Source organism: Cetorhinus maximus, chromosome 37 (assembly GCF_964194155.1).
Source record: "Cetorhinus maximus chromosome 37, sCetMax3.hap1.1, whole genome shotgun sequence".
Lineage (NCBI taxonomy): Eukaryota > Metazoa > Chordata > Chondrichthyes > Lamniformes > Cetorhinidae > Cetorhinus > Cetorhinus maximus.
Window position 1 is genome coordinate 708,698 of NC_135915.1, and position 19,189 is coordinate 727,886.

The 19,189-nt window shown below is 46.9% G+C and overlaps 1 protein-coding gene across 1 annotated transcript in view; it reads left to right on the forward strand.

Moving 5' to 3' along the window:
* The window catches only part of LOC144672321 (putative G-protein coupled receptor 139), a 40,019-nt gene extending 24,375 nt beyond the window's left edge, over positions 1–15,644 (forward strand). The window contains exon 3 of the mRNA XM_078534174.1: positions 14,641–15,644. Coding sequence (XP_078390300.1) covers positions 14,641–15,644 — 1,004 coding nt within the window. The remainder of the gene's footprint in view (positions 1–14,640) is intronic.
* The last annotated feature ends 3,545 nt before the right edge of the window (positions 15,645–19,189 follow it).

Here is a 19,189-nt window from a genome sequence, read left to right on the forward strand (position 1 = left end):
TTATTGAAACAAATTAGATTATTGGGGGGCTTGAGAGTGTAGATGCTGAGAGGTTGATTTCCGTGGCACAGGGCCCAGGACAAGATGGAATCATCTCAGAGTTAGGGCTCACCTATTTAAAACAAAGATGAGGAGGCATTTCTTCGCTCAGATGGTAGTGAATCTGTGGATTATTTACTGCTGATGGCGTTGAAGGCTGGGCCGTTAGATATATTCAAGGCTGAGATAGGCAGATTTCTAATCAGCAAGGTAACCAACTGTGATGGGAAAAGGAAGGAAAGTGGAGTTGAGAATTCTGAGATTGGCCATGATCTCATTGAATGGCGAACAGGCTCGATGTCCGAATGCCCGACTCCTTGTAACCTTGTGGTTTTATGTTCTCTCCTCTCTCCCTGCTCATTTGTGCTCTGTTGCATCTCTGAGCGCTCTCCAATGTTCGCGCACTCTTCTCGCACTGTCTCACTGGTTATGGCCCGGCTTCTCTTCTCGCACTTTCTCTTTGTTAATGGACTTACTGCTCCTCTCGCACTCTCTCAGACTAAATGGCCCTGCTGCTTTTCTATCAAACTATTAATATTCCCGCTGCTTTTCACACTCTGTAACTGTTAATGTCCCCGCTACTTCTCTCACTCTCTCACTGTTAGTGGCCCCGCTGCTTCTCGCACTCTCTCACTGTTAATGTCCCCGCTACTTCTCTCACTCTCTCACTGTTAGTGGCCCCGCTGCTTCTCGCACTCTCTCACTGTTAATGGCCCCGCTACTTCTCGCACTCTCTCACTGTTAATGGACCCGCTGCTTCTCGCATTCTCTCACTGTTAGTGTCCCCGCTGCTTCTCGCACTCTCTCACTGTTAGTGGCCCCGCTGCTTCTCGCACTCTCTCACTGTTAGTGTCCCCGCTGCTTCTCGCACTCTCTCACTGTTAATGGCCCCGCTGCTTCTCGCACTCTGTCAATGTTAATGGCCCCGCTGCTTCTTGCACTCACTCACTGTTAATGGCCCCGCTGCTTCTCGCACTCTCTCACTGTTAGTGTCCCCGCTGCTTCTCGCACTCTCTCACTGTTAGTGTCCCCGCTGCTTCTCCCACTCTCTCACTGTTAGTGGCCCCGCTGCTTCTCCCACTCTCTCACTGTTAGTGGCCGCGCTGCTTCTCACACTCTCTCACTGTTAGTGGCCCCGCTGCTTCTAGCACTCTCTCACTGTTAGTGGCCCCGCTGCTTCTCTCACTCTCTCACTGTTAATGGCCCCGCTGCTTCCCGCACCCTCTCACTTTTAATGCACCCGCTGCTTCTCGCACTCTCTCACTGTTAATGGCCCCGCTGCTTCTCTCACTCTCTCACTGTTAATGGCCCCGCTGCTTCTCTCACTCTCTCACTTTTAATGCACCCGCTGCTTCTCTCACTCTCTCACTTTTAATGCACCCGCTGCTTCTCGCACTCTCTCACTGTTAATGGCCCCGCTGCTTCTCTCACTCTCTCACTGTTAGTGTCCCCGCTGCTTCTCTCACTCTCTCACTGTTAGTGTCCCCGCTGCTTCTCGCACTCTCTCACTGTTAGTGGCCCCGCTGCTTCTCGCACTCTCTCACTTTTAATGCACCCGCTGCTTCTCTCACTCTCTCACTGTTAGTGGCCCCGCTGCTTCTCGCACTCTCTCACTTTTAATGCACCCGCTGCTTCTCTCACTCTCTCACTGTTAGTGGCCCCGCTGCTTCTCGCACTCTCTCACTGTTAGTGGCCTCGCTGCTTCTCGCACTCTCTCACTGTTAGTGTCCCCGCTGCTTCTCGCACTCTCTCACTGTTAGTGTCCCCGCTGCTTCTCACACTCTATCACTGTTAGTGTCCCCGCTGCTTCTCACACTCTCTCACTGTTAGTGGCCCGGCTGCTTCTCTCACTCTCTCACTGTTAGTGTCCCCGCTGCTTCTCTCACTCTCTCACTGTTAGTGTCCCGGCTGCTTCTCCCACTCTCTCACTGTTAGTGGCCCCGCTGCTTCTCACACTCTCTCACTGTTAGTGGCCCCGCTGCTTCTCGCACTCTCTCACTGTTAATGTCCCCGCTACTTCTCTCACTCTCTCACTGTTAGTGTCCCCGCTGCTTCTCACACTCTCTCACTGTTAATGGCCCCGCTACTTCTCACACTCTCTCACTGTTAGTGTCCCCGCTGCTTCTCTCACTCTCTCACTGTTAGTGTCCCCGCTGCTTCTCCCACTCTCTCACTGTTAGTGGCCCCGCTGCTTCTCACACTCTCTCACTGTTAGTGGCCCCGCTGCTTCTCACACTCTCTCACTGTTAGTGGCCCCGCTGCTTCTCGCACTCTCTCACTGTTATTGTCCCCGCTGCTTCTCGCACTCTCTCGCTGTTAGTGTCCCCGCTGCTTCTCGCACTCTCTCACTGTTAGTGTCCCCGCTGCTTCTCCCACTCTCTCACTGTTAGTGGCCCCGCTGCTTCTCGCACTCTCTCACTGTTAGTGGCCTCGCTGCTTCTCACACTCTCTCACTGTTAGTGTCCCCGCTGCTTCTCGCACTCTCTCACTATTAGTGGCCCCGCTGCTTCTCACACTCTCTCACTGTTAGTGGCCCCGCTGCTTCTCCCACTCTCTCACTGTTAGTGTCCCCGCTGCTTCTCGCACTCTCTCACTGTTAGTGGCCCCGCTGCTTCTCCCACTCTCTCACTGTTAGTGGCCCCGCTGCTTCTCCCACTCTCTCACTGTTAGTGTCCCCGCTGCTTCTCCCACTCTCTCACTGTTAATGGCCCCGTTACTTCTCATAATCCATCACTGGTAATTGTACCGCTGCTTCTCACACTCTCTAAATGTTAATGGCCCCGCTATTCCTCTCTCACTTTCTCAGTCTTAATGGCCCCGCTGCTACTTTCTCTCTCTCGCTGTTAACAGCCCTACTACTGCTCGCAACTTCTCACTGCTAATGGCCCCGCTGCTCCTCTCTCACTTTCTCCCTCTTAATGGCCTCGCTGTTACTCTCGCTCTCCGTTCTCTTACTGTTAAAGGTTCTACCGCTTCTCGAAATCTCTCACTGCCAATGGCCCCGCTTCTCCACTCGCACACATAGAGTCATGGGGCCACAGAGTAATCGAGTTATACAGCACTGAAACAGGCCAATCCGCCCATCATGACTTGCCAGGAGTAACCTATCTATTCTAATCACATTTACCAGCACTTGCTATGCCGTTTCTAGTGCTTATCTAGATATTGCTTAAATGCTGTGAGGTTTCCTGCCTCTGCCACCCCCTCAGACAGTGTGTTGCAGATTTAAAACACCTTCTTGGTGATTTTATTATCCCCCAAATCCCCTCTGAACCTTGTGCCCTTTATTTTAATGTCCCCTGGTTTATGACACCTCTGGTAAGGGGAAAACGTTTCTTCCTATCTACCATATCTAGGCCTGTCATAATTTTCCTTACCTCTATCAGGTATCCCCTTAGCCTTCTCTGCTCTAAGAAAAGGAACAAAATGCTATCCAGTCGTCTCTTTTCATAGCTGAAACGCTCCAGCCCAGGCAAAATCCTGGCTAATCTCCTCTGCACCCTCTCCAATGCGATCACATCCCACATGTGACGGTCATTACTGCAAACAGAACTCCAGCTGTGGCCTAAATAGCATTTTATACAGCTCCAACATAACCTCCCTGTTTTTATATTATATGCCTTGGCTAAATAAGGGCATGTATCCCATATGCCTTCTTAACCAACTTACGTTCCTGTGCTGCTGCCTTCAGGGCTCGATGGACTTTTACACCAAGTTCCATCTGATCCTTTCTACTTCCTGGGCTCCTACCATTCATTGTGTATTCCCTTGCCGTCTTGGTCCTCCAAAATTACATCACTTCACACTTTCCAGTATGAAATTGAATTTGCCACTGCTCTGCCCACCTTACCAGCCCACCTATATCGCCCTGTAATATAAGGCTTTCCGCCACATTATTTACGACTCCACCAATTTTCGTGTCACCTGCAAGCTTACTGATCATATCTCCTAAATGCACGTCTTAATCTTTACCGTGGACTACAAACAGCAAGGGTCTCAGCACCGATCCCGTCGATATACCACTTGTTACAGACTTCCAGTCGCAAACACAAATTTTGACCATCGCCCTCTGCTTCATACCACTCAGCCATTTATGAATCAAATTTGCCGAATTGCCCTGGATCCCATGGGCTCTTAACTTTTTGACCATTCTCCCATGCGGGACTTTGTGAAAACCTTTACTGAAGTCCATGTTGGCTGTTTCAACTGCACTGCTCTCATCTATTCATCTAGGCACCTCGTCGAAAAATTGAATCAAATGTGTTAGACATGATCGCCCCCTGACGATGTCACACTGACAAACCCTGATAATGCTTGCTTCTTCAAGTGAAGATTAATCCTGCCCTCAGAATTTTTTTCAGTAGTTTTTCTATCACTGACGTCAGTCTCACTGGCCTGTATTTGTCTGCTTTATCGCTATAACCCCTCTTGATTAATCTTTCCACATTCGCAGTCCTCCAGTCCACTGGCACCCCTCGTGTGCTCAGAGAATATGAAAATAAGTGTCAGAGCAATTGCAGCCTCCTCCGTTAACTCATGTAGCAGCCTAGAATACATCTCATCTGGGCCTGTGAATCTATCCACTTTTAAGCTAAAACCACTAATACCTCCACCCATTCAATGCTAATTTTTTTCAAGTATAACACAGTCCCACTCCCTGGTTTCAACACCTACATTGTCCTTCTCCAGAGTCATCACAGATGAAAAGTAATCATTGATAAGCACACCTAAGCCCATTGTCTAGGGGATAAGCTGCCACTTTGATCCCTACTGGGTCCTACTATTTCCCTGTTGTTCTCTTGCCCTTAAAATATTAATAAAATGCCTTCGTATTTTCCATTATCTGTCCCCTGTTTGCTCTCCTAACTAATTGTTAAGTACCACTCCACGTCCTCCACCAGGCAATTTTTATTCCCCTCTAGGGCTTCCGATGTTTTAAGCCCCCTGTATCTGCCATAAGTCACTTTTGTTTTTCCTTCTGCAATCCTCTATATCCCTTGACATCCAGTGTCCCCTGAAATTGTTTGTCCTACCCTTCACGTCTACGGGAACATGTTGGCCCTGAACTCTCACTATTTCCTTTCTGAATGACTCCCGCAGGCCTGTTGTAGACTTTCCTACAATTAGCTGCTGCCAGTCAACCTTGGCCACATCCTGTCATAAAATATTGAAGTCGGCTTTCCCCGAATTCGGGACCATTATTTCTAACCCACCCTTTCCTTTCCAATAGCTTCCTTAAATTTTCAAGAACTATATTCACTATCCCCGAAATGCTTCCCCACTGACACTTACACCACTTTCCTGGCTTCATTCCCTAAGATTAGTTCCAGTGCCGCCCCTTCTCTTGTAGGAATTTAGGGTTGGCTCAAAAAGCTCTCTATCATACACTTTAAGAATTCCACCACATCGGAGCCTTTCACACTAAGACTATCCAAGTTAACATTGCAGAATTGAAATTCCCTACTCTTATTGCCCTATCATTTGTACACTTCTCTGAGATTTGCCTACAAATCTGCTCCTCTATCCCCGCTCACTCTTTGGACGCATGTAATACACCCCCAGCAAAATGATTGACTCCTCTTTTGAAGTTCTCTCTATATGGCCACATTTGAGGAATCTTGTAAAATAGCATCACTCCTTCTGGCAGTAATTGACATTTTATCAATCGTGCGATGCAACCTTCTCTTTCACACATCCCACCACCCCCTCCGCTCCCGACCCCGCCACCTGTCACGTTGACGATTCTATAGCCTGGAACATTGGACTACCAGTACAGCTACCATCAACTATGTCTCTGTGATAGCAACAACATCATATTCCCATCTGTTCATCAACACCCTCAATTCATCTTTTCTTTTATTACCTTTTCCCTGGCAGGTCCATATTTGATCTGCCTTCCAGATTGACTTATTTCCTCTTCTATGTTTGGCAATGCATCACCACCTACTGTACCTTCACTCAGTATCACATACCCATGCACCTACCGCCCCGCACAACCCCACTCCAACATCGCTATCAAACCTCCCCTGAATGATGTTGTTCCTGTGCCAGTTTAGGTGCAACCTATCTGACGTGTGCAGGTGCCACCTTCGCCAGAAACATACCAGTGATCCACGAAACTGAAGCCCTCCCCCCGAAACATTTCTTCAGCCACGCATTAATCTTCTCCATCCTCTTATCCCTATACTCAGGAGCACATTACACGGAGTAATCCAGAGATTGCAAACTTTGAGTTCCTACTTTTCAATCTGCTGCCTAGCTCCCTAAATTATTTTTGCACGACCTCATCCCTCTTGCTACCTATGTCGTTGGTACCAAAGTGAAGCATGACCTCTGACTGTTTTCACTCCCCCTCACCGCCCCTCAAGCCCCCTCCCCGCATCCCCCCACCCCCCACGCCAATCTGATTATCCAGCAGCTGCTCTGTGATATCATTGATCCTGGTACAAGGGAGGCAACACACCATCCTGGAGTCTAGTCTACGTCAGCAGAAGCTCCTGTCTGCACCGTTCACTATTGATTCTCCTACCACTATTGCTCTTGCACTCTTACCCCTCCACAATTGTGCACCTGAGACGCCCACTGTACCTGGAACTTGGCTCTGGCTACAATCTCCAAAGGAAAATTCACCCTTATCCTTTTGAAAGACAGAAAACGGGGGCTTTCCTGACTACCTGCCTGGGTCTGTCCTCATTACCTGCCTGGGGCTTTGCTCAGTACCTGCCTGCCTCCCTTCATCTAAGTGGCGGTCACTCATTCTCTCTAGGACTGCAGTTCCTTAAGCGGCAGAGGGACCAGATCTATAAGTGTACTATCCACGTGACCCGCAGCCCCGGGGATGCACCGCTGTGTCTCCAGCTGACGCCCAAGCTCCGAAACCCCTTCCACAAGCTGGTCAAGCCAGCGGCACATCCTGCACATGTGGTCATCCAGGCTGCAAGGCGTATCTAGGAATCCCCATACAACGCACGGGGCTGAGCTCCTGTGTCCTCTATTTTGTTTATTTTTCAATTAAAAGTACTATTTGCTTAAAATTAAGCCAATTGGAAAACATTATTTTTCTCAGAAAAACGCAAACGCTCAGTCCCTTACCTTCTGTTACACGTTTTAAAATGGGGAAAAATAAAACTTACCCCCTAACGTACAATCAGCAATCTCAACTGACCTGACGTCACTTCTTTCAAATTCCAGCACCGCCCAGTGCCTGGGGGAGAACCGACTCCCTCACAGGTAAACTTCACTCCGCTCTTTATACAGCCGCTCCGCTCCCTCACAGGTAAACTCCGCTCCCTCACAGGTAAACTCCACTCCGCTCTTTATACAGCAGCTCCGCTCCCTCACAGGTAAACTCCGCTCCCTCACAGGTAAACTCCGCTCCGCTCTTTATACAGCCCCTCCGCTCCCTCACAGGTAAACTCCGCTCCGCACTTTATACAGTAACTCCGCTCCCTCAGAGGTAAATTCCGCTCCGCTCTTTATACAGCCGCTCCGCTTCCTCACAGGGAAACTCCGCTCTGCTCTTTATACAGCCGCTCCGCTCCCACACAGGTTACATGCCACTAATTTTCCAGTGGCTCCGCTCTTTATACAGCTGCTCCGTGCCCTCACAGGTTACATGCCACTCTTTTTCCAGTGGCTCCGCTCCCTCACCAGTAAACGCTGCTCCGCTCTTTCTACAGCCGCTCAGCTCCCTCACAGGTAAACTCTTGCCCTTTACACGAGTGCACCGGGTCGCTCTTCATTGTTTTTTAAAAATATATATTATTTATTTATTTTCCCTCTATCCTTAAATTGCTATTTTATTATTCATCAGCAATTGGTAGTTAATTTCAACTGCTAATTTCAAACTCAAAACAAAGCTAAAAGCTAAAATAATTACCAACCAATCACCTCCCTGGTCTCCAGCGACCAAACTCTTTGTTTCGGTTGAATGGCTGTTTGGGGGGCTCTGTCTGTCACCCCCGCTAGTTATTCACTCTCTCTCCGCACTCTTTTCACCCAGGGCCATTCTCTCTCCTGCGTCTTATACAGGGGGCCCTGTCTCTGTCACCGCTCTTTAATCACTCTCTCCCCGCTCATTTCACCAAGGGCTACTCTCGCTCCTGCCGCTTATAGTGGAGCCCCCGCCCCCCTCTCTCTCTCTCTCTTTCTCCCGCTCTTTATTCACTCTCTCTCCACACTCTTTTCACCCAGGGCCGCTCTCGCTCCTGCCGTTGATCTCGGCCTCTCTCAATGTAAAAGGCTCCGCTGCTTCTCGCACTCTCTCAATGCTAATGGCCGCGCTTCTCCTCTACCACTCTCCCCATTCATCTCATATTTTCGTTTACATTCTTCCAGAAATAAATTGCAAATCTTCATTTTGCATTTATATGGATCTAGTTAATCTGTGTTTCAGCTGGAATTCATTTTTCAATCTGTTCACTGAACCCATGAATTCCAAGATCCATTCAGACTCTTATTTTCCGAGGAGTATTTGGGAAAATTATTGTTCCATCTTCTTACAGCACCTGAAACTTAGATACAGTGAAATTAATTTTCCATTGTAACGTCCAATCTACATGTTTGTTAATTATTATTAATGTTTCCGGGTATTTTGTTGAATTCTTCTGCTGGATTCACTATTCTCTTATTTTGGATTTGACTTCACATTTTGAAATTGAATATGTAAATGGTGAAGGGCATTGATCCCAGCGCTGATCCTTGTGTAACACCCAGTTCCCTCTATCCAGCAATCTGAATAAATCTCTTTAACCTCTGCTCCCTGTGTCCTGTTATTGTATCCAGCTTGCTGCCCATTCTGCTGCTTGTCCCCTAACTGCACTTTTTTCCGGAGAATAGCCATGAGTCTGTTCTGTTTTAGCTTCCCGAAGACCTTTTGAAAAACAAAGGTGTTTAGCAGCTATCTAGTCAAATCGACAATTCTGAATGCTATTGAAAAAAAAATCAATATAACCGGTCAAGACTGATGACATTCGATTTGGTATATGTGCTAATATTTTACGTTCTGCGTTCCTACATTTCTCTCCTCTATGCCATTCTTGATTCCATTATTTTTTTATGGTTTCCGTGTACATGGGCCCTGTGGGAAAGTATAGGCGTGTGGGCTTGGGATGTGAACATTGGGGTATTCCAAACTGACTGTGTCTTGCTGAGGGAGACTGTATGATTTGTCGCTATGTGGTCTTTGTTACAATATGTGCACCATTCTTTGTTCCGATCCTATTTAGGGCCCTCGTGATTTGTTATGGCTCGTTTGGCGCCAGTCTGTTTTGTTGATGACTGTTTGCGCCATTTCCTTCTTCTGCTTTGGTATGGAAAATTTGATCAACTTTTCTTCTACTTTCCACCACCCTTCCTCTTTGCAGGGGCTGTCTCTGACACTTCCCTTCGGTTCCTGAAGTACTGCACATCTATATCTGAGAATCGGTGGTCCACCAATATCTATTATAAGCTCACTGACTTCCACAGCTCACTTGATGAGGCTTCCTCCCTCCTCACTCGCTTGAAAGGCTCTGTTCAATATCTCCAGGTTTCTCCACCTTTGGTCCACCTGTTCTGAAGATACTCCCTTCCACACCAGTGCTCCTGGAATTTCTCTGTTTTTCCAAAGCCCAGACTACCCTCCACTGTGCTTAACAGGACACTTGGCCGTGTACAATCCATTTTCCAGTTTACTGCTTTCGCTCCTTCTCCTTCAGGGAGGAACAATGAAAAAGGTTACCGTTTTCGCACCTTGGAACCTCCAGCCTCCATAGTAAACACGCCATACTCCAAAATTCTGCCACACCCAGTTAATCTCACGAACTATCCTCGCGTTCCTGCCACCATGATGATACCCTTGTGCATTTCTGTGGACTGTAAATTATAATGCAGGTACAGTTAATTGATTGGCAACATATTCCAAAGAGTACTCTCTTTGCAAATTCTCCAAACTCAGGAATGGTGAATGATCTTCAGGCTTTTCAACAGTTGATTAATTGTGTTTCATTCAATCAATACATAATTGAGCTTCAACTTACCGAATTTAATTATCGATTGCCACTTGTTTACTAGTTTTAAATTATAAGGGCTAGTATAATTAATCCGTTGGTGTTCCGTACAACTGGCAGCAACATTTCATTTTAATTCAGTGCTAGGTCAAAATGGCATCTTACATTCTCAGTTAACTACACTCACTATAATGTAAAAAGTCGTAAGTAATATTCTAGTTAAAACTACAGTACATTCTATAAAATGCTGCTACATTAAAGTTAGCTAGTTCGGTCTCCTTACACTTCTCAATCACACCCTGAATCTTCTCCTCTTCACCTTCCTGTGTAAGCACAGGACATGTAATCCCAGTACCTTTACCTCAGTCAGTTCCACTTTAAATTTGCTAAACACATTTTGCTGGTGAAACAGTGATGTGCTAGAGTTTCTTACAATTCAGTCACTGTATACACTGCTCGCTATAGACTGTGGGACAGAGACAGTTCATTCGATTCTAGGGAACTGATCTGTAACTGAACAGCGTCTCATTCCCTGAAGGGGAATCGGATCCGGGGGGTTTGGGATGAGACAGACCCTGTGGAATTTATTTGCTGGGCGAAGGGGGCGGGGGGTGGGGGGCGGGTGTTGGGGTCGGGTTTGGATCTTGACGGGACTGGTTTGATCCTGAGGGGGATCTGATCCTGTGGGCCATGTTATTTTGTTCCTGCGGCGAGTATGATCCTTGTGGGATGTTCTTCCAGGCAATGTTTCTTACCCTGAAGGTGAGACTGATACCTGGCCTTCTGATCCTGATGGTGGTGCGGATGTTTGACCCTGAGGGATATGATTCTGAGGGGCGATGGACATGGAAAGTATTTGTTTTCCGTTTGTGGGCAGAAGTCGTCCCTGGTTGGGCCGGCGATTATTGTCCACCTTTATTTGCCCCTTGGAAAGTTCCTGGGAGCTGCCTTGCTGAAACGCTGTAGCCCATCTAGTGTAGATACACCCGCAGTGCTGTTCGGTAGCGAATTGCATGATTTTAACCCAGGGTTGCTGGTTTGGAAAGGTGTTGCCTTAGTCACCATGGTGAGTTTCTCCAGTGCATGCTGTAGATGGTACACACTGCTTGTCACTATTCGTCAGTGGTGCAAGGAGTGATTGTTTGTGGCAGGGGTGCCAATAAAGCGGGGCTGTTTTGTCATTGACCATGTCGAGCTTCTTGAGTGTTGTTGGAGCCGCACTCATCCTGGCAAGTGAGGCGTTTCCATCATACTCCTGAGATGTGCCTTGTAGATCGTGGACAGGCTATGGGAAGGCAGAAGGTGAGTTACTCGCTGCAGGATTCCCAGGCCCTGACCTGCTCTTGTAGCCACAGCAATGATATGGTTAGTCCAGTTCCGTCTTTGGTGAATGGTGAGCTCCAGCGTGCAGACAGTGGGGGGTTCATCGATGGCAATGTTATTGAATATCAAGGGGCGATGGTTAGATTCTTAATGGTTTGAGATGGTCATTGCCTGGCAATTTTGTGACGTGAATTTTACATCCCACTTGTCAGCCCAAGCCTGGATATTGTCCAAGTGTAGCTGCATTTGGACATGGACTGCCTAGGAAGGGTCTATTCCCTTGACGACTGTGAGAAGTAGAGTTTCGGAATCTAGACAGTGTCTAGTACTGGGGAGTATGTGCCCTGTGAATTGGCCAGATCTAGAAGTGTCTTTTCCTGGGAAGACAGAAATATCGGAGCAGGAGTAGGCCATTCGGGGAGCAATCCTAGAAAGTCTGCCATGGGACTATCAAAACTTTGATCGGTGAGATACCTCAGGGGCATCTCCCCTGTTGAAGTTTTGCACATGGGCCGGGTCTTTCCATGGGGTGAGTGAGACCTGGGGATTTTCTAAGCTGGAGACGGAGCTGTAGAATTGCCATGGGGAGGGTTAGAAACTGGAAAGTGGGTAATTTGTGGATGGAGTGTCCCCCTGGGGCCTTTGAACATGGACTTGGAATATTCCTGAGAAGTGTGTGCCCTGGTAGAGTCTGAGCCTGGGGAGGGGCCATTGCTGAGAATGGTGTTATCTGGGAAGTGTCCGAACCTGTTGGGCATTACAGTTTAGGACCCTTCACAGGTCACAGACATCTCAGGATTAGAGGCTCATATTCTGGGAAGACTGTGACATGGAGATTATCTAATTTTAGAGAGTTTGTAATCCAGCAATTACTGTTCCTGCGGAGAGTCTGAAACTTTGTAGGGTTTATTCCTGACAATAGTTTCCCTTGGGGAGGGCCTGAAACTGGAGGAGTGCTATTTCTGAACACGTTGTGACCAGGAGACATTTGAAATGGTGCAGTTTATATTCATTAGTAGTGTGTGACGCGGGGGGTGATTGAATATGAATAAGGTCTGTTTCGGGTTAAATGAGTCCTGGGGAGAGGCCGAGATTGGAGAGGGAGTATTCCTTGGGAAGGGTGTGCACTGAGGCATCTCCGAAACTAGAGATGGTCCATTGCTGCCAAGAACATGGCCGGGAGAGGTTCTGAACCTGTAGAGGGTTTAGACCACGGTAGGTTGCGCTGCGCGAATGATCTGAACCTGGAGAGTGTCTCTTCCTGGGAAGAGTATGCTGTGGGGATGGCCCAAACCTGCATCGGATCTTTCCTGATAAAGTGTATGCCTTTGGTTGGGTCCAGAACTAGAGAGGGTCTATTCCCAGGAGGATTGTTTCATAAGGAGCGACCAAACCTGGATAGAGAGTCTATTATTGGGAAAAGTGTGTCGTGTTAGACAAGACCCTGGAAAGAATGTACTTCTGAGAAGAGTTTGCTCTGAGGAACTTAAAGCCTGTCTATTCCTGGGAAGCGTGTGCCCTGAGGAGTGTCCAAACATGGTGAGGGCCCATTCCTAAGACGATTGTGACCTTGGGAGCGCCCGATCCTGAATTAGGTCCATTCCAGTAATAAGTGTTACCTGGGGAATGCCTGATTATGAAAAGGGTATATTCGTTGGAAGTATGCAGCCTATTGTCGGACCAGATTTGGGGAGGAAATATTGCTGGGGTTTTGCGTTGCTAAGTTTCCAAACCTGGAGGGGATGTATTACTGAGAAGAACTTGCACTGGAGACTTTCCAGAACGGGGGAGGTTCTGTTTCTAGGAAGAGTGTAACTTGGGGAGCGTCCAGTGCTGGAGAGGCTCGATTCCCAGGGATTTTTAACTACATTTAGGGAATGTGTGCTTCACTTACTAGGCCAGCATTTATTTACCAGCCCTACTTGTCCTTCAGAAAGTGGTAGTGAACTGCCTTCTTGAACAGCTGCAGACGATGAGGTGCAAGTACACTCACAGTGCTGTTAGGAAGGGAGGTCACGGATTATGAACAAGTGCCAGTGAAGGAACGGCGATATATTTTAAGTCAGGAAGGTTAGTGATTTGGAGGGGAAGCTCCAGGTGGTGGCTTTCTCTTCTGTCTGCTGCCGTTTTCCATCTCGAATTCAGTGGTCGTTCGTTTGGAAGATGCCGTCTGAGGAGATTTGGTGAATTCCTGCAATGCACCTTGTAGATGATACACACTGCTGCTACTGTGTCTCGGTGGTGGAGGAAGCCAATGTTTGTGGTTGTGGTGCCAGTCAAGAGGGGCTGTGTTTTCCTGGACAGTGTCAAGATTCTTGAGTGTTATTGGAGCTGCACTCACCCAGGCAAGTAGGGAGTGTTCCATCGTAATCCAGAATTGCGCCTTGTAGATGCTGGAGAGAATCTGGGGAGTGAGGAGGTGAGTTACTCATCGCAGGATTCCTAGCCTCTGAACTGCAGTTGTAGCCAAATTATTTTTATGGTTAGTCTAGTTCATTTTCAGGTCAACAGAAACCCTCAGGATGTTGATAGTGGCGGTTTCCGTGATAGTTATGCCACTGAACGTCAATGCGCGATGGTTAGATACACTCTTGATAGAAATAATCAATAAAACAGTTGTGTGGTGCGGATGTTACTTGCAACTTTACAGCCCGAGTCTTGGGCATTGTCCAGGCCTTGCTGCATTTGTACACGGACTGCTTCAGTCCCTGAGGAGTCACGAATGGTGCTGAACATTGTGCAATCGCCAGTGAACATTATCACTTCTGATTTTATGATGGAAGGGAGTTCTATGATGAAACAGCTGACGATGGTTGGGTCGAGGACAGTATCCTGAGGAACTCCTGCAACGATGTCATGGAGCTGAGGTGACTGACCTCCCACTGCCACAGTCATCATCCTTTGCGCTAGATATGACTTCAACCAGCGGTGAGATTTTCCCTTGATTCCCATTGAGATCCGTTTTGAGAGGCGAGTCAGAATTAATCCTGTAGAACAGATTAAATGAGACATTTCTAGGATCTCTAAAATAATTAAATTAACATTTTCCTGCCACTGACGTCAAACTAACTTGTCCTTGATTCTCATTTTCTCTCTCGCTTCCTCTTAAATAATGCCGTTATAGTTGGTGCATTGTTGCCTGAAATTTTAATATCTCACACTACCATCCTCCTTCATGCCTCCCCACAACCTCTTTTGCTCCTGAAATCCCGTTGTTACTGTCTGAGTCAGACACGGAGAATGTTTAAATGTTAATTTCCAATGATCTTCTCCCTTCTGTCTCTTACAGTTAATTTACTGGGAATTGTGATCCTGTCCCGGGGAAAGTGCGGCCTCTCCACCTGCACCACTCGCTACCTGGTGGCCATGGCAACGGCAGATCTACTAGTTATTATCACTGACGTCATACTGATCGAGATCAATTATTATTATTTCCCAGTGTCTTTCCTGTACATCACTCCTGTGTGTCGTGTTCGAACTATCCTGCTGGCTGAAGCCATGGACTGTTCTGTCTGGTTCACTGTCACTTTCTCCTTTGATCGATTTGTGGCCATTCGTTGCCAGAAACTGAAAACAAAATATTGCACCGGGAAAACTGCGGCTGTGGTTCTAGCGACAACCGGCATCCTGCTCGGTTTAAAAAACATCCCCTTCTACTTTACTGTTGAACCTGGAGAGATGATCGACAATGTACCGTGGTTCTGTATGACAAGGCGAAACTATTTCACTGATCCTGGATGGGTTGGATTTTCCTGGTTCGATCAGGTTGTAACCCCTTTGCTCCCTTTCGGTTTAATTCTGCTGATCAACGCTCTTACTGTTAGACACATTTTAGTGACCAGTCGAGTCCGGAAGGGACTGAGGGCTCAGAATAAGGGAGAGAATCGCAGTGACCCAGAGATGGAGAGCAGGAGGAAGTCTATGGTTTTACTCTTCACCATATCCGGCATCTTCATCCTCCTGTGGTTGGTGCTGGTAGTTGAATTCTTCTATAGTGTTGTGAGGGGATTATTTTCCCTCACCTATCATGAATATATATTACAACAAGTCGGATTTATGCTGCGGAGTTTAAGTTGTTGCACAAACACATTTATTTATGGGGTGACTCAGTCCAAGTTCCGAGAGCAGATCAAGAACGCGGTGAAATATCCAGTTACTTCAATGATTCAATTAATGAAGAGAAACAACAGACTGCCACACGCTTCAGACACTCAGAGAACTCTGCCCGCTGACGGACAGGCCCTTCAACCAATGAGGGAGCTCCGCATGCTGACTGACAATGGCCTCAGCTGATCACGGAGCTCCGCCAATAACTGACTGCTGCCTATGTCATTAGGCCAACCAGCCTCATAACTGACAGACGCGACAGCCAATGGCGCGGCTTCAGGTTTTCACCCACAGGCGCTTCAGCCATTCAGGGAGCACCGCACGCTAGGTACATGAGCCAATCAAGATGACCAGTCGGCTGACTGACAGTCGCTTCATCCAATCGGGGAGGTGCAGTGTTTTGGCTCACAGACACATGGGCCAGTCAGGGTGTTCTTCCTGTGCGCCGACAGTGATCTCAACCAATCAGAGGGCGTCTGATAGACAGTTCAGCCAAACAGTTCGTTCCACCCTCTTCATCCAATCACATTGCTGCAACCAGTGACTCACAGATACTTAAGCCAATCAGCGAGCTTCATCTGTGACCACAGCGGTATCAGCCCATTAGGGAGCTGAACTCGTTCACGGACAGGCGATTAACTAATTAGTAAACTCCAATGGCTGCGGTCAACACTTCAACCAATCAGACTTCTCAAGCCAATTCCCACTATCTAGCACTGAGTTTCACCCAATCATAGCATTCAATATTTGAGTGCCTGCTCCTGAAACAAACGTCTGCCGTGTCTGATTGGACCGGTTCAGTATCAGAGTGACAGCTGTAATAGCCAATCGGAGAAGTGCAACAGGCCTGGAATTTCCTGGTGTAATGAAATTTCCGCTTTAAAATCCGACCTATTTTCGAGCGCCTTGCTCAACTCATCAAAGCCTATCCCGGCTTAGCGATTGACAGTAGCGTAAGCCAATGGCTGAGTTGCTTGCAGATCATTGACCAATCGAAATCCGTCCCTTCCCTTGGATTCACGCAACGTCACCACTTACCCATCGTCGTGACGTCATAATGCTCGATCCTGGCAGGAGGTTGGGAAACCATCCTTGAAGCGGGGCGGCACTGAGTATTACGGCAGTGCAACTATGGAAATGAACGGCAGAAATACAGAGAGTGGAATTGGAGGGACACAGGGAAGAGGAAGGAGGAATTTAAATCGCTGGTTCACAGAGTTATTGCCAAGTTGAAGGCGACCATTTGGCCCATCGTGTCTTCACCTACTCTCTGAACGAGCAACTCACCAAGTTCTATTCAGCCACCTTCTCCCCATAACCTGCACTTTCATCATTTTCAGATAACACTCTAATTCCCTAATGAATGTCTCATTTCAACCTCCCTTCACCACACTCTCACTCAGTGCGTTACAGGTCCTAACAATTTACTGTGTTGAACGAATGTGTGAAGAACGTACAATTAATTTCATCATTGCTTTTTGTAATAATTAATTTAAAACTGAGCCCCCTCACCCTGAGTGCTTTCATTAAAAGGAACCGTCTTCCCTTTTTTAACCAAGACCACTCATGATTGTAAAAACTCCTGTCAAATCTCCTCTCAGCGCTCACTTCTCTCAGGAAAACAATCCTAACTTAGAGTCATAGAGGTCTACAGCACAGAAAAAGGCCCATTGACCCATCGAGTTTGCGGTGGTGAAACAAGAACGTAACTATTATAATCCCATTTTCCAGCACGAGGCTCATTGCCTTGTATGTCATGGCAGCGCAAGTCCACATCCAAACACTTCTTAAATGTTATGAGGGTTTGTGACTCTCCCACCCTTTCAGACAGTGAGTTCCATATTCCCTTCACCCTCTGGGTGAAAAAATTCTTCCTCACATTCCCTCTAAACCTCCTGCCCCTTACCTTAAATCTATGCCCCCTGGCTATTGACCCCTCCACCAAGGGGAAAAGTTCCTTCCTGTCTATCCTATCTATCCCCTTCATAATTTTATACACATCAATCCTGTCCCCCCTCAATCTCCTCTGCTCCTGAGAAAATTACTCTGTCTATCCAGTCTCTGCTCATAACAGGAACTCTACAGTCCAAGTAACACCCTGGTAAATCTCCTCTGCACTATCTCTAATGGAATAACACCCTTTCTATAATGCGGATGCCAAAACTGCACCCAATACTCAAGCTGTGGCCGAACTAGCGGTTTATACAGTTCCAGCATAACTTCCCTGCTTTTATATTATATGCCTCCTCTAAAGAAGGAAAGTGGGCCATATGCCTTCTTAACCACCTTATCTACCTGTCCCACTTTCTTAAGGAACCACTTGAAATGCAGACAAATGTCCCTCTGATCCTCGGTACTTCCCAGGGTCCTACCATTCGTCGTGCATTCCCATGCTTTTTCGTTCTGCCGAAGTGCATGATCTCATAATTGTTTGCATTAAACTCCATTTTCCACTTATCAACCCATCTGACCAGCCCGTCTATATCCTCCATTAATCTATGCCTATACTCCTCACTATTTAACACCTCACCAAGTTGCCTTTCATCCGCGAACTTACTAATCAACCCTCAAACATTCAATTCTAAATCGTTTATATGTACCACAAACAAAAAGGGACCCAACACTGATCCCTACAACTGCTCCAAACTCAACCCTGGAACCATCCGCATGAATCTTATCTGCGCTTTATGCAGTACCTTCACATTCCTAGCCCAGAACTCGACGTAATATTTCAACGCGAGAGCGAACTAGTGATTTATACAAGTTGAATGTAACCTCCTTGCACCTGTACTGTATTTTCCGATAAATGCAGTCTTGCTTTAGTTACTGATTTCTCAAACTGTCCTTCGACCTCAAAGACATGTCCCTCTGCTCATGCCCGTTGCAGAGATCTATCCTTCATTTTTTGCTCTCTCAACTTGTGTTTTTGCTTCCAAAATTAGCCAATAAGCATCGACCTACATTGAACTTCATCTATCACCTGCCTACAATTCCACTAACTTGTCCATGCCCTTTTGAAATACTTTACTATCCTCCTCACAGTTCTGAAATCTTCTGATACTAAATCTGATACTTATCTGGTGCAATAAAGTTGTACCTTTATTTGATCGCCATGTAATGTTTTCAAGATAATTTTGAAAATTTGTTTTAAATTTACATGCTGTCTATTAGTTGTAATGACCAATTCACGATTTACAGCAAATTTACCCGTTTGTATGTTCTTTACCAAGTTAACTTTTACAAGTCAGATCGAACGTTAGACAATGTGGATCAGTTATCATTTCCATGAAACAAATACGTTCAATTTCATTACTCCGCATTGGGCATCAAACTCAGCTTAGCAACAAATTGTCAATTTATATGGTACTGTATATTTCTTCTTAATTATTTAGTGTATATCTGTTTGTGTGTGTGTGAGTGTGTGTGTGCGTGCATGGTCACGGCATACCTCAGCAGAGGGGGATTGCTGAAGATGAGATTGTGTGAGAATGTGCGTATTTGACTGTGTGAGTGAAAGTGTCTATTTATGTTTCCGTCCATGTGTGCATACGGAAGTGTGTGAGAATGTGTATGTGCATGTGTGTGTGTTTCTGCATATGCCTGTGGCTGTGTGTGTATATGTGTGTCTGAGTGTCTGTCCGTCTATGTGTACGTGCGTGCGTCCGTCTGTGTGTGTGCATTTGTGGGTATTGGAGTGTCTGTCCGCCTGTGTGTTTTTGTTTCTGTGTGTA